This window comes from Mastigoproctus giganteus, chromosome 14 (genome assembly GCF_048544385.1).
Source record: "Mastigoproctus giganteus isolate SK-2022 chromosome 14, ASM4854438v1, whole genome shotgun sequence".
In the NCBI taxonomy this organism is placed as follows: Eukaryota; Metazoa; Arthropoda; class Arachnida; order Uropygi; family Thelyphonidae; genus Mastigoproctus; species Mastigoproctus giganteus.
Window position 1 is genome coordinate 92,996,679 of NC_143588.1, and position 23,118 is coordinate 93,019,796.

Genomic DNA, 23,118 nt, shown 5'->3' on the forward strand with positions numbered 1-23,118 from the left:
AACACTAAAATCACTTATTAATCAGAGCACATAGAAACGTGACCGCACGATCGAAATCCCACTAGGTCAGCCCAACAGTAGCAAGTATGGATGATGTTTAGGTAGGTGGAAGATGTCAGAATGCCTGGCACATGGATGAATGGACCCAGGGTATCCCAGGAGAACATTGCCCAAAGCATGACACCGCCGCCACCAACTTGTTTTTGTCCCATGGTGCATCCAGGCAACATCATTTCCCCAGGTAAACAATGCACATGTACCTGGCCGTCCACAACAGGAAATGTGATTAATTCGACCAGAAAAACTTCTTCCAATCACTCAGGGTCCAGTTTTGTTGTTCGCGTGCCCATTGTAGGTGCTATCGCCAGTGAACTGTGGTTAGCATGGGCACTTGGAGTGGCCTGCGGTTACGCAGTCCCATTTTCAGCAGGGTTCAATGTACTGTGTGTTGTGACACATTACTCCCGTCACCAGCATTCCAATTACCAGTGAGTTGTACCACAGTCGCCCTTCTGTTTCCACGTATCATCCGGGAGAGCCTTTGTTCACCTCAGACATCAATGAGCTTTGATCGTCCAACACCTTGCCAGCGGTTCGTGGGTTTCCCCTCCTCGGACCACTTTCAGTAGGTACTAACCGCAGCTAACTGTGAGCATCCCACCAGCTGTGCCATTTCAGATATGCTCTGACCCAGTTGTCTGGCCATTTACAATTTGGCCTTTGTCAAACTCGCTTAAGTCCGCTGCCTTTCCCATTTGGCAGCCACCACAGAACGCATCCTCTCAGCATTTGAACAAAGAGCTGAGCTAGCAACCACGTATCTCGACATAAGCGCAGCCTTTGATGCAGTGTCAATCCCGGCCTTGCTCCTCCTACTTAAGGAGAAATTTCACATTCGAGGTGATATGCTGCGCTTTTTGGAATCTCTTCTTTGTCACAGAATACTTATTCTCCATCGGCAACAACACACTCTATCCTGTGACATTACTGCTGGAGTACCGCAGGGGGGGTGTCCTATTCACAGCTATCATCATGCCCATTATTGCCTCAAGGAATGGTCTCCTATGCTATGCCGATGACCTTAAACTGCTGACTCAAATTAACCCTGACGACAACCCCGTTCAGCTCAGCAACAGGATCAATTCCCAACTTAAGGATTAGAATTGTACCTGGCAAACTTCAATCTAAAAATCAACCCACTGAAGTCTGCTCAGGTTATATTCTCCCTTAAATCCATGCCGACAGTACTCAACGTTTCACTCGCAGGGGTACGAATATCAAACGTACCCTCGCACACAGACCTTGGCATTCTGTTTGACCAAAAGATGTCCTTTGTCAACCAGATCAACAAAATCAGTACCAAATTCTCTCGTCTACGGTGGATCTCAAAGCAGCAGCTGCTACACGTCCGACATCCTGTCACTGTTAAAAGGTTCATCACCTCCACTATCTACCCCGCCACTCTCTATGGTGCAGAAATATGGGCCTCTGCTGTACATATAAACCTCAAGCGGGTGTACACCGCTGAATACTGATTAATGAAATGGGCCAATAACAAGCTTCGGCTACCTCCCACTACCACAAGCACTCGACATCCCGAGGATGAAGTTCCTGATCGTGGAAAAGAGTCTGGTCTTCACAGCCAAACTCATCACAGGCCAGATATCATCTCCAAATATTTGGAATGCTTGCTCTTGGAGGATTCCACAGCCAAGCTTAAGGTCGGTACCAGCACTCGTGGCTCACCACAACAGGCTTGTACTCACTGAGAGATTTCTTCCCAAGCAGATGCTCGCTGCCCTCAACCGTGTGGATGCCGACATCGACAGCATAGTAAGTAACAAGAAGGACAGACACAACTTTATCAAAGCCCTGATATATATTACCAAGTTGTATTTATTTCTGTATTTGTGTCTAGCTCTGTGTTTTTATGCTGTATTTGTATTTCTTTTGCATTTGTGATCGGTATTTTGTAGCCTTTTGTATTTGTTCGCTATATTTTGTAGCCTTTTGTATTTGTACGCTGTACTTATTCTGCTTTTCTCTAACTGCTATATGTGAACCCCTGGCGCTCATTGCCGTGATGGGATATTGTGCTGTAACTCTACTTCACAATAAAGATTTATTTATTTATTTGAAGAACAGGAGTAAGACTGATTAATGGAGCTCAGTATCAGGTGTTTTTTATACCATGTTCCAACCCGCGCACGCGCCGTAGTTCACCTGCAGTTGCTTCAATTTGCATAACGACTTGCTGGTCATAATGTTTTGGCTCATTGGTGTATATATATAACATGTACATATGTTATATATAATGGCCCGCAAAGTTTTTTTGATTTTTGAAGGGGCCAATGAATCTCAGTAGTTTGGGAACTACTGCCTTAATCAATAAAAGCTTCTCTGCTGAGTTGTAGATTGCATCGCCATTAGTGACTGAGAGCAATTTTTTCTGGGTTGTTTTACATAATGCTGAGTTAAACACAAATATAAATAATAACTGTGTAGTTTTAAAAATTGAGTTTCAGTGTAGACAAGTTTTGGGTTTTTTTCTTCTTTTTATCCTCTACACATGCTGCTGGCTGCAAATAAATTAAACCTAGTCAGCCTGTATAATTAATTTTTTTAAACTAGTATCTAGATAAGTAACTAATCTCTAAATAAGTAACTAGTATCTTAAATAGCTTTCTTATTTAAATAAATCCTAATTATACTTTTTTTGATGTTCATATTTCTGAAACACTTACATATGTATTTTTATAAGTAAATTAATAAGAGGAGTATACCTCAATATAGTACGTGGAACACTTCCGTATGATACCCTCCAGAAATTGAAACGGAAAAAAACGAAAAAAATCGACAACTTACCGGTACATTAAAGTAAAATATGAATAATTAAAGTAAAATATAAATAATTAAATAATCAATTTAACACAATTCAAAATCAATTCAAAACAATTAAAATTCAAATTAACGCAATTAAAAGAATCTAACGAAAAAATTCAAAACGATTTTCCTTCCTGAAGCTGACAATGCTTTTCGACCGACTGTCGTGATCACAGGAATGAAAATTCAATTTTCTGGAGGGTATCATACAGAAGTGTTCCACGTACTATATTGAGGTATACTCCTCTTATTAATTTACTTATATTATTATCAACGTAGAACATATTGAGTATTACAGCTCTGATTCATACTTTCTAATTATATGTATTTTTAATATAAATGTGTCTCAATTTTTAAATTATATGCGTGTAAAACCGAGGTGACCCATAATTATGTAATGATGCTTAAGTAAAGTTGTTTTTTTTTCAATGACAAGTAATTTTTAAAATGTGTTACAAAATACTTTTTTTGTTTTTGTTAAAAAAACTTTTATTTTACCTTTATGTTATTATTTTCACTGGCCTTAATTATTTTGGATTTATCAAATACCATCCTCAGGTATTTAAAGATGTGTACAATTTCTAAGTTCTGCAAATAACTTTATAGATTATTCAGTTATTTTACTGAACTGCTGAAAAACTATTTAAATTAAGAAACCAACATTAGTAAGTTACAGAATTCATCATTAAATTTGTGAGTGATTGAAATTGTTCTCTGCTCTTTATTCTTAAATTATAATGTTCTGTGTCTAAGAAGCTTAGCAGTGCTGTACTGGATAACATATTAAGTGGTAATGTAATACCAAAGGGCAGAGATTAAAAATAGCCTGCAAAGAGGTGGCTTGTTCTTACTTGCAAGATAATTAAATAGGTGATAGACGTGCAGGAGAAACATATTTATATAAGTAGTGAGAATTTACTGCATTTAACCTTGAATATGTATTTAAGTGACTAACAGATAATGAGTAATTTATATTATTTAAAAACTGAGCTTATATTAAAACAAATTTTGGATGGTTACCTTGTAAATTAAAAGCATGTACATTTTTTATAAATTTAAAAATGTGGTTAATTTTTTAGGAAAAAAAGAGTTGAGTATACAGAAAAATATTTCCAAATTTCAAGCTACTTTTATGTTTGTTTACTTTCCCTATATTTTATGTTGCTTAATATAACAATAAATAGGATACTGGTGAAAAGGTTTTTCCTTGATATAAAATTATTAATTAACTTTTATCTTTAAATAAAGTTCACTACTTTTTTTTTTTTTTTTTTTTACATGATAGATGTGCAATTGATGCCAGACAAATAAGTAAAGGAATTCATTTTTGTTTGAAGACTCTCCTCCTCTCATTTTTTCATATTAGTAATAATCTAAAACACATTTTGAACAAGAATGCACAAATAGAAACAGCTTCTGTACATGCTTTGGTTGTACTTGGATATACAACTGTTAGGTCAGGGAGAGTTTATAATTTCTCATTTTGACAATGAATATAATCATTAACAGTATTTAGCAGTCACATGCACTTGAACAGTCCACTAAAATGCATATGTTATTGCACTCTTGTGCTCAACCACTCAGCTTCATTTATCCACATCTTTTATTTTTAAATATAATTTGTCTCCTAAATAAAGTTACCAGGCATCCCTGAAATGAGCTCAAGAACCTGTTAGGTTCCCTGTGAGCTCCATTGCAACACTAATTGCAGAGTCAAAGAGTGGCAAGGGTACGGCCAACACTATGAAGTTTTGAATTTCACAATGTAGCTCGTCTGCATTTTAATTACTTTTGTATATTTTTTTAAATTCCTCTTGGGTGGCCTGTTATTTTATTTTATTTCTTATCTTAATTTTAAATTTTTTACTTTTATTTTTATTTCTTTAGATTTGATCTGGATTTCATTCTTTTCCTTGTTGGTCTCTGTCAGGTCAGCTATGAAATATGCGTCAGCCTATTTTTTTTACCTCTTGCTATGTATATTTCATATCAGAAACAGAGGCCTTGCATTTTGCTGTATTTCCATTGGTTTTGGCTGCTGACACTTGATGACGAAGTTAAAATCATTGGATCTATAGCATTAAGTACTATATGTATTTTTATTTAATTTTCTTTTAATTTACATTTTACAGGTACCTATTTATTTTTTTCCATTGTTAATACATCTGATATGGTCAGCATTCCTCCATTTATACTCTAATCTACTTATCTATATTTCATTATGGTAGGGTATTTCTGATATTTCAGGCAGTGCCCCTTGTCCATAATCCATACCATTTTTTTTAATTATCATTCTTTTTAAGCAGTTTCTATTTTCTACAGCTACTTGTTATGAATACATTATATATATATATCGTACCAGAAAAAAAAAAAAAAAAATCATAATATACGTGCCATTTCAATTAAAACACACTGGAGTTAATCTCACTTGATTTTAGGTTTAGGCTGTCATCTGGACCTTTTTTGTCATATTTGAGCTGAAATTTTTGAATATGATGTTTAAATTAGGCTAATTATTACCTTTTAGATTTTATGATTTATAAATTAAAATTTTGCCTAATCAACTGCTTTTTCCCCCCTTTTTTATGGGAAAGTTGCTCCCCATTTAGTATAAAAAAGTCATTGGCATATTCTGAAACAAACATAAACCTCTTCTAAAAAAATATGACAAATAGAAGTAAATAATAGTATTAATATATTATCTATATATTTTAATTTTAAAAGCTATTTATACACATAATAAACAGAAATATATGCACATTTCATCATCTTTTCAACTTGTTTCAGATTTTGCTGGTCCTCCATATAGTAAATGGTCTTAAGTGACAATAATTAGAAAAATACAAAGGATACTGTAATATTGCTAACAAATTCTCTGAGCGACCAACAATTTTGGTGTGTGCTGTTTTTTTTTTATATTTCAAAAAACTATTCTTCTTTGCAATAAAATAAAAGCAACACAAAACTATTTTATTCAATAAAATAATAGCTGGAGGAAAGGAGCATTTTTATTTCGTGGATTTTTGTAACTACCAAGAATTAATGAGGAATTCTGCACTTTATTAACACTGATTACATAATTTAAATAGTTTTTCAGCATTTCAGTAAAATACTAATAATGCTGAATAACATATAAAGTTATTTACAGAACCTAGAAATTGAACACATCCTAAATAATTAAGGCCAGCGAAAAGAGAATAACATAAAGACAAAATGAAAGTAAACAAAATAGTGCTTTTTATCTTATTAGCTACTTTGTTTTTAAAGTTATACATTTTTAAAAATTACCTGTCACTGAAAACAAAACTTTCCATAATTATGGTTCACCTCAGTTTTACAAGCATATAATTTAAAAACACGAGACTCATTAATATTAAAAAAAAAAAGTGTTTCAAAAATATGAACATCAAAAAAGTATAATTAGGATATTTATTTAATTTAAGAAAGATATTTTAAGATACTAGTTACTTGTTAGTAACTAGTTTAAAAAAAATTAATTATACAGGTTGACTGGGTTTATTTTATTTGCAGCCAGCAGCATGTGTAGAGGATAAAAAAAGAAGGGAAAAAAAACCCAAACTTTTCTAAATTGAAGCTCAATTTTCAAAACTACACAGTTATTATTTGTATTTGTGTTTAACTCAGAATTATGTTAAACAACCCAGAAAAATTTTCTCGTCACTAATGGGAATTGCAATCTACACCTTTTACTCAGAAGGGAACCATTACTGATTAAACCACAGAGTTGCATATTTAATGCAACTACCTAAGTAATTAAAAATAATTTGATGTTATTATCCTCATTGTCATCTAATTCATTCTTAGAAGTACAATTTTAAGTGTTAATATAAATATCCTCCCTTACGAAACCAAATTACTTGGGTAAAATCTATTTTCATTATTATTTCTGTGATCTGTTCAGTATTCTATTACCTTTGTATACTTTGTCTTCTAACCTATTACTGTATTTGATAAGTGATGAAGGCATTCCTGCTGTCCTCCCCTTTGCTTTCTCACCAAGCACTTTCCTCAATCTTCCTCCCCTCACAGTAGCATAAAAGACTTTCCTTACACTTTATAAACTGTGGTTTTAACATTTTCTTTCACTCAATGATGATCTGTTCACTGTTCTATTACCTTTTAATTTCAAAAAGTCCTATTATCTGGTGTCAGAAACCCTGGTTTTGTGCATATAAGCATGCTCAGCTTCAAGGATGAAGCTGAGGTTGTGTTTTTTTTTCTCAAAGTTAAAATGGCCACTTTATGTTAGGTTATGTTAAATGTTTTGTTTTACTCTGTTTAATCAGAAAGGATGTTAGTAAACTTTGAACAGTTTAATTAAGGTCATATGCTTTAATACTTAGCTGACATCAATTAATGAAGTTTTGCTCAGTTATAAATGTGAATGAAAAAACGTTTACTTGACAATATTTCCTCTTAATTTTCCATCGCTTCCAATAAATCTCAACTCTTAAAAACTTATTAGCATAAGCATTAATAGTAGCGAAAAGATGCAAGAAAGTGACTTTTACAGTGTCAGCAAAATAAAAAACTTACCCATTTCATTTTCCCAGCCCTCTAATAATAAACCCACTTCCACAACACCAGATGGAAGTTTGTTCCAGCACAATCACACTCTGGCTGAAAGCACATTTTTGAAAATCCATCCTGCAACTCTCTTTTATTATTTAAATTTGTCTCTTTGTGTGAGTGCTCTTTGAGTAAAATTATGAATGCACCAGCATTTTGTTTACACAATCCATTTAAATCCTTAAACACTTCAAGTCTCCTCACAGTAGTTTCCAGATGCTGCCATTTGCAGAGCTGAAGTCTTAAATAGAAAAGAAATTTTTTTTGTGCTGCTGACCAATGTTGCTCTTCTCTGAACTCATTCCAAAGGATCTATATCCTTCTTAAAATGAGGCTTCCAGAGTATGCAGTACTCAACAATGCAGCCTAACTATTAGCTGATACAATGGGATGATCACCTCTTTGTCCTTACATGCACAATTCCTTTATATCGGCATTTCCCAAACTAGGGCCCACAGACCCCTGGGGATCTGTAGACCAGTTACAGGGGGTCTGCAACCAGGAGCCCCACAAAACGGACCCTCTGGAACTGGTCAAATTATTTGTTCTATGTATAGCAAACTGATGATAAATAAAGTTTTTATTATATATTTATGTAAAAATAAGAATAAAGTTAAGTTGAGTTTTAAACATAAAACTGAATTTTCTTTTCAGAAAACCCAGTGTTCATACATATATACACACACAGAGAAACAGCAAACTTTTTTTTATTTTTGAAGGTGTCCATAAACTTTTTTTGATTTTTGAAAGGATCCATAGATCTCAATAGTTTGGGAACCACTGCTTTATATCATTGACAGAGCTTCCCCAGCAGCCCATCTGCACTGTTCAGATGACTTCATTCCAGACTGCACAAGATCGTTATCTTTCTATATTACCTTATCAATGTTAAACCTCTATTAGTTTTAGGAAGGCCAATTGTTGCAGGGAAGTGGGACTTGTTTTTGAATCAGCCAAAAAATAAAATTGAAAAAAATAATATAAAATAAAACAAAACAGGATATTCATACAATTTCCATTCAAACAAGGTAACCATCCAATTCTGCTTTAAATTTAGCCAGACTCACTGTGTCTACCACATTTCTAATGACAATTTGCAGCTCATAGGTGAATTTCAGAAGATCCAGTCTTCTGTTGTTCCTTGGTCTTTCCTTATAAGACCTTCCTTATTTGTTTTACTTGACCTGTTCAGCACTGTCAAACCACTGAAGTCCAAAAGTTTTCCATTATTTCTTTGAAGTTAAAACTATGGCTTCCCCTGATCAACTTCACCTTTCAAAGGAACTGAAAGCATGCGTGTAAGAGGGAGAGGTCTGCCTCCACATGCAAGGCTAAAAGAAACCATTCTTTCAAACTGGCCAATGAAAGGCAAGCACCTCTTTGTAGCATGTTCTAATCCTTATTTCATTTTCCCTTGGACTATTCCTATTCTACTATCAGGTCATCCTGACAGTGCAAATTATGACTCTGATGTACGAGCACTATTCTCACTCACTCCAAGTAATTTTTAAAAATTCAGTACTGACATTTATTAATTTCACAAAACTAGGTAATACTTAAATTTACACTATTATTATGAGATCATCTCCTATTTATGCCTTCTCTTTCATTTCCAATTTTTACTAAATGGCTATTCAACCAATGAGTGGGGGAAAAAAAAAAAAAAAACTCTGTCTTAGGTACATACATTTCTAATGCAGACATAGGCATAATTCACAAGTAAAACACTGGCTTTAGTGGCCATGTTTTTCAAGGACAATATTCTTACCCTAAAACATTATTCATTGAGCCAGTCTCAGCATTTTGAGGCTCTAAATACCTTTGATACAATATCGCCATTGTTTACTTGACATAACTATTCTGTACATTCCATTAGTCTTAGAGCCAGTCTCAGCATTTCGAGGCTCTGAATACCTTTGGTACAATATCGTCATAATTTACTTGACATAACTATTCTGTGTACATTCCATTAGTCCTAGATCAGGCCATTTTCCAGGAAGCTGCACATCGGATAATTAATAATATGCACACCTGTTTGTTTGTTGTTTGTTATTTGGTTTTTAGGAGCATTAGCAACTAAGGCCATATTGCTCCGGGGATATGCGGTGGTCATTCCCTGACCTTTTCACATCCTCCGTATTTGGTGGGCATGGGCTCAAACCCCGGTCTAATCAAGAAGCGTGTGCTACGCACTGCTGCTCCTGCCCACCTGGCTACGGAGGTGCCTATGCACACCTCTTTCAATGTAGCAACATTTGCTGCTACATTGAAAACCGTGCAAATCTCTGAAAGAACAAAAGCATGGTGGTTTCATTTTCTCACTACTACTAGTTGCTTCAACCACTGGGCTATCTATGACTGTACTGCTTACTCCAGAGTCAGAACTGAATTCAATATAAGTAAGGCTTGTGCAATTAAAAATCACCTTCAGCAGACTCTTCAGAGAAAAAAACAGCTGTACAAGTCCAATCAGCTCTCTCCCATTTCAATCCCACAGAATGGCTTGATCTGATTATTAGATTCTTGAACCTTGATTCGTGATCTGACATCACTGACTTTCAGTCACTATCTGATACCTTAGCAGATATTACAATCTCCAGGCAACAGCTAATTAAAGCTATTAATATGACACCTCTAACTGCCACTTCTGGAGTGGCAGTTAGATAATTCGGAGGAGAAATTGCTGAAGTTAAACATAAAGAAAGCACACCCGGAGTGGATGGGATCTGTTCAGTTATATTAAAGGAAGTAAGCAGGCCCCTAGCCATGATTATGAGAGCATCCTTGGACTCAGGGGAGGTCCCCAAGGACTGGAGATGTGCAAATATATCCCCAATTCACAAAGGAGGATTGAAAGGTAACACGAATAATTACAGCCTTATTGATTTAACTTCTGTTCCGGGGAAAATAATGGAGTCACTGGTTAAAGAATCACTGCAGGATCACCTAGACAAGACTGCAGTTTTAGATGAAACACAGCATGGGTTTGTTAAGGGGAAGTCTTGTCTGACCAATTTGATTGGATACTATGATGTGGTCACAAAGGTATTGAATTCAAAAAAATAATTTTGATATCACATACTTGGATTTTAGGAAAGCTTTTAATACTGTGGCACATGGAAGACTACTGTACAAGTTGGAGCAGTATGGCATTAAAGGAAAGTTGCTACAATGGATAAAACGATGATTGAGTGGGAGAAGATAGAGAGTGGTAATCAATGGACATTGCTCTTCATGGACTAATGCTATTAGTGGCATTCCCCCAGGGGTCCATGTTGGTCCCATTGTTGTTTTCTGTATTTATCAATGATAAATAAACCCCAGGGGCTAACATCTGGTGAGTATGGGCTTGGCACACCCAGGGTCCTGAGCTGGATATCATCATTCTTCTCTTTTTTTTTGGTGATTCCTTCCTTCCTACTTTCCTCTCTCTCTCTCTCAGGCAAAAGTTTTTTGGCTGGTGCAGCATAAGTCTCAGGCTTCCTTGCACCATATGGCTAATATTATTGATGAAGGTATATTAGGATTAATATCCAAGTTTCCAGAGATATGAACGTTGGTAGGGTTGCTAATGACAGTAAGGACGGTACACTGCTGCAACAGAATCTAGAAAAGTTGAGCAGAGGGGCCAAGAGGTGGCAACTGATGTTTAACATTGACAAATGCAAAGTTCTGCACATGGATAGCAGTAACCGCTGAGTAACATACCAACCATGCGGTACTACACTCAGTGTAGTGGAGAATGAAAAAGACCTGGGGGTAATTGTGCAGTCAGATATGAAGTTTTCTGAGCAGTGCAGAGAGGCTGCAAGAGTAGCTCATGAGGCCTTGTCAATGATATACAGGAATTTTGCTAGCAGGGATAAGGAGATTGTTGTTAGTTGGTTGGTTATTTGGTTTTTAGGAGCATTAGCAACTAAGCCCATATTGCTCCGGGAATATGCAGTGGTCATTCCCTGACCTTTTCGCATCCTCAGTATTTGGTAGTGACGGGCTCAAACCCTGGTCTAATCAAGAAGCGTGTGCTATGCACTGCTGCTCCTTCCCACCTGGCTACGGAGGCGCCCGATAAGGAGGTGATTGTCCCCTTATATAAGGCAATGGTCAGGCCACACCTCGAGTACTGCATACAGGTCTGGAGGCCCCATTTTAAGAAGGACGTAGAGCTGCTGGAACGTGTACAGAGAAGGGCAACGAGATTAGTGAGCAGAACACAGGGTTGCTGTTACCAAGATAGGCTTAAGTGCTGCAAATTGCCACATTTGGAGAACTGCAAGGTGATCTGATTAAGGTGTATAAGGCCTTGAATGGTTTGAGCAAGCTTAATACTGATAGGATTCTTCCTCTCACTTAGAGATTCCCCTGCTGAGGGGGCATAAATTCAAACTGAGGAAAGTCAGTTGTAGAATAGATCTGCGGAAATTTGCCTTTGGCCTGCAGGTAGTTGATTGCTGGAACAAACTTCCATCTGTAGTTGTGGAAGTTGACAGCTTAAATAAATTCAAGGGTGAACTAAAACTTTTGGAGTGAATAGATGGGTGAAACAGGAAGGTTTTTCTTTTTCCTTCCTCCGGCTGATGCTAGATAAGCTTGCTTTCTTGCATCATATGCCTCTGCTAATTATGACTACAATTCTCAATTCATTCCAAAAAACAACTGCTGTCACCTACATTGACCACAAATCTGCTTTTGACTCCATCGATGTATCAGCATCCCTCCTCCTACATCAGAGGCACTTCCACATTTCTGGAAACATCCTCTCTTCAAACAGGCACTCCTAAACTGAAAAAAATCAGACCCTCATCCGCCATGCAAGCACAGGTATTCCACAAGGTGGAGTACTATCAGGCCTATTACTTATCACTCTGCTTGTTCCTCTGGTTCATGGGAGAGAAGATATAATTTGCTATGCAGACGATATTAAGCTATTACATGTATTGGCTCTACTGATGACATAAATCTTATTACAGCCAGTCTGTTCGACAAACATGGACGCCAATTGTCTCAACCCTGCCAAATCAGCTCAAATGACCTTCTTCCTCAAGCCAGCACAATGCATAATTCCACTGCTGCACAATTCCACTCTAATTCCTAATGTGTTCAGTAACACTGACCTTGAAGTCATTTCTGACTCAAGTTGATCTTTCATAATCATCTAGATGTTCTTCACCTGAAAATGACTAAACAAGAGGAGGTGCTGCTTAGCTTGCCATCTAAGCAGCACCTCATCTTGTCAGAGATAGTTGCATCACAAGGAAGTACATACCAACAGTTGTCCTGTATGGAGCATAAACAAGGGTTTTGGCAGTCCCCACAACACTCAAACCCTTGTATGGTTCGGAATATGTGTTGCTCAGGTGGGCAGGGCAGCTCATAAACATAGTATGCCACCCCCACTAGTAATACCACAGCCCAAACACAATCTCTAAAAATCCAAAAGCTTCACAGCTCAATCTTTCAAAGAAGACTCACTGCCACTGTAAATAATGCTTACAGGATGTATTTCAGCTCCTGATCTGCAGGGCAGTGTTCAGTGGAGATTCCCATTCTGCACCCAATGGGTGCAGAATGGGATCCTCCACTGAACTAAAATGCTAAAGGCTGTACAGTCACTTGACATGGGCATTTATAAATTTGCTATCAATAAGAAAAACTGCAAAAATCTTAGAACACAGAACCATTCTTATGCTCTAATAGGGCTATCACTACAATACAGTCAAATTCTAAATACTGTAACCAAACTTGTTAATTCTGTTAAAATAGCATTCCCTACTAAGGGTATATATTGTTTCAATTTTCATAACTAACTCTATACTAATCCTATCCACCCCTGACATGGAGAATACTGGATATCTTGATGTCAGCTTCCTCCTTGCCAGTTAATTCATCTTAACATTATGTAGGCTTAGAGGGGAACAGGTATCCTGTGTGTTATCAGACACTCAGCCTAAAACACTGATGGATCCAATATCTCTCTATTACAGAAGATTTAGGAGAAGTCCGGTTGGCCTGCCTCCCTAAAATCCACTCATGCACACCTTCTCGATGGTAAGCCCTGTTACGTCACTTAGGTGGCAACGAACGTGTAGAGTGGTTCTCTTCAAGATGCCTGGTCAGCATGAAGAGGAAAAGACCAACCCCTCCAGCAATATGAAAGCACGACGAAACAAATGGCCCTCAGTCCCCAGCAGCTTTCACTCTCCCTCTTACGGCAGCGAGAGGATTAGAGTGGAAGCAGAGGGTGCTAAGAATCTCTGGGTACGGCCAGGCTGCCATGCACGGAAACTGAACTTGGCCTGTTATAACGTAAGAACACTCATCGGTGAAGACAGGATATTAGAGCTGGAAAAGGAATTAGAAAATGTGAATTGGAATATCATCGGTTTGGCTGAAACAAGAAGAAGAAATGAATCACTTATAAGTTTATCAAGTGGAAATCTGCTGTACACCAATGGAAACAGTGAAAGGAGTGAAGGTGGAATTGGGTTTCTGGTCCATAAAGATTTTAAAAACAACATTTTGGAATTCAAAAGTACATCACCAAGAGTGTCAAGACTAATACTAAAGATTTCTAAGAGATACAAGCTAAAGATTATAATGATTTATGCACCAACATCGAGCCATGATGATGAAGAGGTTGAAGAAATGTACACTGAAATTGAGAGTCTTCTAGATGAGCAGAAAACCCACTACACTATTATTATGGGAGACTTCAATGCTAAGGTTGGAAAAAGACAAAACAGCACAGAAAGGGGAACTATAGGAAATTTTGGAATTGGTGAAAGAAATGAAAGAGGTGAAAGACTTGTGGAATTTGCAGAATCTCAAGGACTGTCAGTAATGAACACTTTTTTCAAGAAAAGGGTGAACAGAAAGTGGACATGGAAGAGTCCAAATGGATTAACTACTAATGAAATCGACTTCATCCTCACTAATAGAAGATATATTGTGAATGATGTCACCGTCCTGAATAAGGTAAATGTTGGAAGTGATCACAGAATGGTAAGATGTACACTTGATATAGATGTAGGAAAGGAAAGGAAAAAACTGACTCGAGTAAATAATACAAAGGTCTTTGAGATAACAGAAGAGGAGAAAAAGCAGTATGTACTGGAACTTAAAAACAAGTATGAGCTTCTGCAGACTGCTGAGGACCAAGATATCGACGAGGAATATTACAACTTTTTGAAAGTGATAAAGCCCAAGAAACCTATAGGGAAAAAAAAATCCAAAGAAGAAAAAATTAGTCAAGAAACACTTGTCATGATGAACCGAAGACGACAAATGAAAAGCAAGAAAAACACTGACAGGGAGAAAATTGAGTATACTGAGTTATGCAAAGCCATTAGAAAGAGACTCAGAGAGGACATAAGAAGATTTAACACAAGAAAAGTAGAACAAGCATTAAGGGAAAACAAAGGATTTAAATCAGCAGCCATGAGCAGTAATACAGAAAGACAAATGATACTGAAACTGAAGAATAGCGATGGTGTACTTATAAACAGCAGAGAAGGCATAATTCAAATAGCAGAAGACTACTATAGAGAATTATACAAGGAGCAGGGGAATGATGCCAGCAGTGGGGAAGATGGATTGCAAAGTAGCAACACATACGACATACCCAATATTCTTCCTGATGAGGTAGAACATGCATTGAAGAAAACGAAGAATCAGAAAGCCCCGGGGGAAGATGAAGTTACTGTAGAGTTGTTAAAATTGGGAGGAAGAGACATAACACAAAAACTGGCAAGGCTCTTCACAAAGTGCATTAGAAAAGGTGTGACGCCTAAGCAGTGGAATAATGCAATCATAGTTTTGCTGCATAAGAAAGGAGATAAATCAGAAATTGGAAATTATAGACCAATTAGCTTGTTATCCCACATCTACAAGTTGTTCACAAGGGTCATTACTAACAGATTAGAAAAAATACTGGATGAGAATCAACCGAAAGAGCAAGCTGGCTTTAGGACAGGATTCTCAACTATGGATCACCTTCATGTAATATCACAGCTAATGGAGAAAGCAAATGAATATAAAACACCATTATGCCTGGCATTTGTGGATTATGAAAAGGCATTTGACTCCATACAGCATAAGGCAATGTTTCGGGCACTGGAAAGACAAGGCATTGATACCCCATATATTATGATTTTGAATAAAATATACGATAGTGCTACCTCCTTTATTAGACTAGACAAAGACAGTAGGAAATTTAAAATTGAGAAAGGAGTTCGACAAGGAGACACAATATCTCCTAAGCTGTTTACTGCTGCCCTTGAGGAAGCTTTCAGAAGATTAGACTGGTCGCAGAAAGGAGTCAATGTGAACGGAGAGTACCTAAACCATTTGCGATTTGCAGATGACATTGTGGTCTTAAGCCATGATCCCAAAGAATTAGAGGAAAATCTTAATCAGTTATGCACAGCTAGTGAGGATTTTGGACTAAAGATGAATATGGCTAAAACAAAAGTAATGATGAACAAGTATGCCACAGAAAGAGACATAATGATTGAAGGAGCAGTAATTGAAAAGGTGGAGTCATATACTTATCTGGGACAAGTTATTAGCTGTAATAATGATAAATGGCTGGAAGTCAAGAGAAGAATAAATTTTGGATGGATAGCATTCAGGAAATATAGTCACATACTGAAGAGCAATATCCCAGTTTGTCTGAAACGTAAAATAATGGACCAATGTATACTCCCCACCATGACTTATGGAAGTGAAACTTGGGCACTCACCAAAAGAATGGAAGAGAAGCTGAGAACCACACAGCGAAGAATGGAACGAATCATATTGGGAATAAGACTGTTAGATAAGAAGAGAAACACATGGATTAGGCAACAAACTCAAGTAAAGGACATTCTTATCAAAACTAAAGAACTAAAATGGTCTTGGGCAGGACACATAGCTCGAAGACATGATGACAGATGGACTAAGAAAATAACAGAATGGTATCCAAGAGGAGCTAGAAGAAAACCTGGAAGACAAAGGCGGAGATGGATAGATGAAATTCATGAGTTTGTGGGTAGTAAATGGATGTCCAGTGCTCAAAACAGAAGCAACTGGAAAGTTGCTGGAGAGGCCTTCATCCTGCAGTGGATTGAAAATGGCTGATGATGATGATGATGAACATTATGTAAATTCCCTGGCCATTTTTCCAGCTGTGGAGGGAACTTTCCCTCCATATACAGTAAGACCCCTGTATCTGTGGGGGATACGTTCCAAGATCTACCGTGGATGGCTGAAACAACGGATATAAGCGAACACCTGCTGACCCCATATATAATGTGATTTTCTCGTACATACATACGTATAATAAAGTTTAATTGATAAATTAAACACACAGTAAGACATTACCAACATTAAATACGGTAATAATAAAGTACAGTAGACTCTCGATTTACCGGGATTGGATTAACTGGGATACTTCAAGACTCCAAATTAAAAAAAAAAAAAAAAAACAAATCAGCCAGAAGGCATAAAATTGAAGTAATAACTAGAATAGGTATAAACAGATATTTTGCAAGTTGTAAATAAGCGACAGGAACCGACATTATAAGTAGTCATTGGGAGATTAGTGTAACTATTATCTTGCAACCCCTGCTGTCTTCACACCTACTGCTCAAAACAAAAAAAGAGAGAACAAATGTTTAGTTTGTTTTAGTGTGTCGCATCGATTGTTGTGTTCTATCGCACTGCAAAAGGGCAAATTTTGTTTCGTTATTTATGTCAAGGATGTCGGAATTTTTTTTTTTTATAGTAACTATTTTTTTTTGTTTACAAATCGCAAAAATGATGGGCAAACGCAAGAGTTGTGCTTTCAAATTAAACAAAAACTTGAAATTATTCAAAAGTTTGAAAACAGTGCATCCGTTAAATCTCTAAAGAACCATTATAATGCTGGTGACCAAACCATATGCAACAAAGGAAAGCTATTCGATTTAAAATAGACATCGTGAAAAATAAAGGAAAGCATTGTATTGGACACGCGAGTAGTACATGTTAAGTTTTATTGTTTTCTTTTTCGTGATTAACCACAGGTAACTGAATCAGTGGATATTGGGGCACAACTGTATGCACTTCGCTATTAGTATGTATATCTTCATGGCATATTTTGGCCTTAGCTGCCCTTGTGCCCTTAAACATCAATACCAAAAGTATATCTTCAGAAATAATTTTATTTATTTATTCATTCATTCATTCTAAATCATACTGTATGTATATATGTGCCTTACCTGTAAGGAACAGCACAGCTCCTACTGTCAGGATGACATATGTGAATATCTGTTTAAAAAAATAAACTTAAAAGACTCAAAATTCATATCAATATTACAAAAATATAGATATATCTCAAGAAATAGACTTTTTTTTTTTTTTTTTTTCATTTAACACTTAGATGTACATTTTTTTGTCCTGTGCAGCTATCTATACGTCACTATAATACAGTGTGTCCACAAAATTAAAACATTGTGTGAACAGGGTACATGATACAAAACTGAAACCACTTCCAACTGAGAAGGGATATTTCAAGATTTTATTCACCAACTAGAAATGTGCATGCTGGAGTAAATGGCATCATAATTGCAAAACTCATGGTGGAATTTACCAACCGGGTTAAATGAGTTCTGTCATCCACCACTGAGTTATCCTACAGTTCTGCAATAATACAAAAAATTCATAAAGGGTGCATTGTTTGTGTAATTACCCCAGCTGTAGTGACTGAACAAAAATCTGTGAGGGTGCAGCAAAGCTGGAAAATCCATATGATATGCCAGTTATGAGCTTATGTCTAGGTCAACAGTGCATGAAATGTTATACTGCTGTCTGAGGATGAAACCAAACAAGTTACAGCTCATATAGAAGTGCCAATTGATGACAAAACCAAGAGGATCAAATTTTTTTTCAGAAATGTTTAAACTTATGGAAGACAATGACAATTTCCTGGAACAAATCATCTTTAGCAATACATGCAATTTTCACACCAGTGGAAAAGGAAACAAGCAAAATGTAAGAATGTATGGTACAGAAAAGCTGCAGCAAATTTTAGAATACCAGCACAACAGTTCAAAGATAACTGCCTTTTGCACAATGAGTTATGGCCCTTTCTCCTTTGGAGAAGTTACCATTACAGACATGAATCTTGATGTTACAGAATTTCCTATGTCACAGAAGCAGGATGACAATGGTGACAACTTGATTTCCCAACAAGACAGAACTTTATACATTAATACTAAGAAGTTCATGCGTACCTTAGCACAGTGTTTCCTGGGAAAGTTGACTGGAAGAGGAGAGCCTGATTTTGTAAATCCCAAAATCCCCTGATTTGACTACTTTAGATTTTACTCTCTGGAGATATGTGAAAGACCAGGTGTATGTTCCACCTGTGCCAGTAACCATTACGGAACTTGAACAATGCATTTTTTGAAGAAATCAGCCATGTTGACAGGGATATACTATGCCAAATTTGATAACAGGTGAGATCTCTGCAGAATAATTAAAGGTGTCCACATCAAACACCTGTAATTAAAACTTGAAGATATTCCCTATCACTTGGACATGGTTTAGGTTTGTATTATGTGCCCTATTCACACAACATCTTAGTCCTGTAAAGGAAGTTTGTGGAGACTTGTATATTTACTTTAAATGATCTTTATACAGTAACTTTATTACACAGATGGAGCTTGCCTTCTTACAATATTCAGAAAGGAACCAACTAAAAGTAAACAAAATTAAATTTTTATTTTAACTGTTGGGTTTTAGAGACAGCAGCAACTTATACCATATTGAACCGTTGTGCATTATGTCTGTACAAGTGTGGTTCACAGGCTGATTTTCATGTCGTGAAAGGCTGAAAAACCCAGAATAATTCACAGTGGGGGAACACTACTCCCTCTGCCTGACTAGCTGCAGCCTCAATTGAAGAAGGCTTTACAAATTCCTTCTGTCATCAGTGGAAATCTCCAAATGAGTGACATGACAAAGCCATTATACATCAATGGAGGATATTTTAATTATATTAATGAGTTAAATTACCATACAGAACTGGAAACCAAAACTTATAATAAATTACAATTAAATTAATTAAGCACAATTAAAATAAGTACATGTCAGTGTAATTTCATAAAACACCAAAAATCCATAAGAAAAAAAATTTATTATGTCTTGTCAATACTGTGAAATTGTACTGATGTACAATGGTGTTCAAAGAAAATGCATCACCTAAAAATTTCACATTTCTAACCCTTTTTTGCGATGGTATATTACATTAATGACTAGCATCACAAATAGAAATATAAACAAAAGATATTTATTAATAGTTAAGGCAAAGCTAAGTAAATTTGGCAGGTGCTCTCAAAATATTCCAAAATGAGCATTTGCAACCATTATAAAACAGTTTTGGTAAACACGACAATTATGGCTGAAATGTTATCAGAATCCCTCAATTTGCTTCAGTTTATCATTTTAAATGGAAAACAAAATGAAAAGTTCACCAGGTGCAAACTAATATTTAGTTGAACCGCCTCTGGACCTGATGACAGCAGCACACCATCGAGGCATTGACAAGATCAATTGCTGAAGATAACCAACTGATAGTTAGTGGTTCCAAACACAAATTATGGCTTCCTGAAGTTCACGAAGGGTCTTTGGTTTCTTTCTGGCAACTGTAGATTCCACACAATGCTAACAGTTCTCTATAGGATTCAGGTCCGGGCTGTTTCCTGGCCAGCTAAGAGTTGTAATGGACCGTTCTTCCAACCATTTTTTCACCTGTAACAAATGTAAACACATTACTGTCACATCTCTAATGCAGAAATGAAACTAAAGTAACTACAGAAAGGCCTACTTACACTTTTTGCCTGATGACAAGGAGCACAGTCATCCTGAAAGATGCAGTTACTTGGCAGGTTCCAATATAGCCAGGTATCCACTGGCATTTACGGAACCTTTTATAAACTGCAGGTGACCTACTCTGCAATACGAAATGCACCCCCATATCATTTGGCTGGTAGGGAATTTCACTGTACACACCAGACAGTCTAGATGGTATTCTTTGACTAGCATTTCCAATATAGAGGTTATTTGCTTTCACATTTTTAAAATTCAGGAGATCATCTGTTGTAGGATTTTATGGAAGATATTTCAAGCTTTGGTTCTCTCTCACTGGGCTTGAGAACACTCTTCATTCCAACAGATCTTGGAATGAATGGGGAAATGCATGGATGTCATCAGTACTGACTGTTCTGCTGCACGAATTACCTTATCTGACAAAAGTAGTTGTTGTGTTTAATGGTTCTTACTGAATAATTGCATGTCAAGACAGAATCAGACTGGAACACATACTGGTAATATTGTAACTATCTGGCAGTTCAGAAATGTCTTATATTCCTCAATTGCTGCTCTACTATTACTGTCACAGAATCCATGAATGAAATGGATACCAGCATATTCACAACAATGTGAATTCTTGATTTATTTTGCAAAAAAACAAATAAAGCAAAATATGACTTTGAACATATTGCAAAGTATTGTTTATCTCTCTCACCTAAATATGAAAGAAGGTGCTATCAGTGTAGCCACCTATTATTACATTGAATTAATTATTGCAGACTGGCTAATTTATTTGCCATAGCTCTGTAATGGTTGAAAATAAGATCAATTTTCAGTTTTTAAGTATTTAGTTTCTGGTACAGTAATTATCTGAACTTCCTTCCAAACAAATTGTTGCTTTCAATGGATAACATGCCTCTAAAAACAAGATGTTGAATGTTCTTTCAGCACAACAAGATGTCTCCATGTAATATTCATTCATGCCATGGCTTGCATGAATCAGTATTACAGGAATCCAATAAATTGGTCACTGAGATCACTTGACCTAATCTTGCTTTTTTTTTTGTTTTTGTTCTGAACGTTCCTGAGAGAATAGCTTTCAAGACAGATACACGCTCTAGTTCCCAGCACAAACAGAAAAAGAGAATGTTTACTGCTTATATTTCTTTACCAGACCTACAGATCAATAACACTTAATTGCTCCTTCAGTAATAAGCACACACAGATGTATCATCTTCAGTTCATCAAAGCAAGCTCTTTCCTTGCTACGTACCTTAATTTTTACCTTATATTAATAAAGAAAAACACTTTTAAAAAGTACAATAATATAAAAAGCACAAACTATTCTATAAGCAAGGACTACATATAATTGCATTTATAATGATGTTTGGATTTGGTCTAAACACTAATAAAGAATGCCTGTTTTCAGACATTCTTTTATTTTATTCTCTAAAACTATTCCATTCACCCAGTTATCCACTACCAATTCCTTAAAATTCAGGTCTTAAATGCTAATCTCCAGGTAATTCTCTAGTGGGGCAAAGATAACTTAGATAATTTCAATCATCCTAAAACTCAATCCTGTCTGATATCTCAAAAAAAAAAAAAAAAAAAGAGGATTCATCTGCTCCTATGCTTATCTTTGATGACATTCCGATTTCTAGGCAAGATCATATATTTGTATTGGGGATTACCCTGACTTCTAATCTCTCTTGGCATATGCACATTACAAATATTGCTTCCCCTGCATCTAAAAAACTGAGGTTTTCTCTTTCACCCTTGGCATTACTTTTCTTCCAAACAGCTGTTCACTCTGCACAATTGCAAATCCACCATACCATGGAACATTGTTTCCACATCTGGGGTAGTGCCATCAAAAACCTCTATCAGGCTTCTAGATTCCATTCAAAAGAGAACAGTTAGGTTAATGAATGACTCATCTCTAACAGAGTCTCTCCACTCTCTGTCTCATAGACATTCTGTTTCTGCTGCATGCCTTTTCTATAGATGCTTCCATGGGCACCGTTCTTCTGAATTGGCTTCTATAATTCCTGCTCTCTCTTCCAAAGCAGTCCAAACACATGCCAAAACCAGTCAACATCCTTTTATTGTCTGACTTTAAACTCACAGAACCAACTTTTCTTCTTCCTCATTTATTCATTCAACTTCTGTTTTCTGGAATAACCTTCCTTCACACCTATTTCATGAAAATTACAATCTACAGAAGTTCAAGTCTAATGTCAACAAATATCTCCTTTCATTTTCTCAACCTCCAACCCATGCCCAGTACTAAGTACTATAGGTTCTAATACCTCTCCTGTTTGAGCATTAAAAAAAAAAAAAAAATGCACACAGTTCTCTTCTCTATTAAAAATTCAAGAAATTTCTATTTAACAAGGTCAAAATGACAAAAATGACCCTAAAAGATGCAGTCACTGTATATATGATTCATACACCGGCCTGAACTATTTTACTATAAAATCTGAATAAGAAATACACTATATTGCCAAAACTAACTGGACACCTCTATATTTGCAAGAACTTTTATTGATACAATGTTTAATAACATGTTGGCCCACTTTTGGCTTAATCACCCACTATATCTTTGTTGGTCAACGACCAATAAATTTTGGATAGAAGGAGGGGTATTTCGATCCATTCCTTCTTAACACAGCTATCAATTCAGTTCATCCCAAAGGTGTTGTGTTCAGTGGGCTTAAGATCAGGGCTTTGGGCAGAAGCTTTTGCATGCTTATGTTTCAAAACAAATCATTATAAGTATATGACATGAAGCATTATCATGATGAAACAGAA

General features: G+C 36.3%; 1 protein-coding gene across 2 annotated transcripts in view; it reads right to left on the reverse strand.

Moving 5' to 3' along the window:
- Positions 1–23,118, reverse strand: part of LOC150075369 (CD63 antigen-like) — a 72,372-nt gene that overhangs the window by 38,458 nt on the left and 10,796 nt on the right. Inside the window, exon 3 of one of the 2 annotated variants that reach the window (XM_090388857.1) lies at positions 17,712–17,760. The exons of the other annotated variant lie outside the window; for it this stretch is intronic. Within the exon in view, the coding sequence (XP_090244983.1) occupies positions 17,712–17,760 (49 nt within the window). The remainder of the gene's footprint in view (positions 1–17,711; positions 17,761–23,118) is intronic. 2 annotated transcript variants of the gene reach the window in all.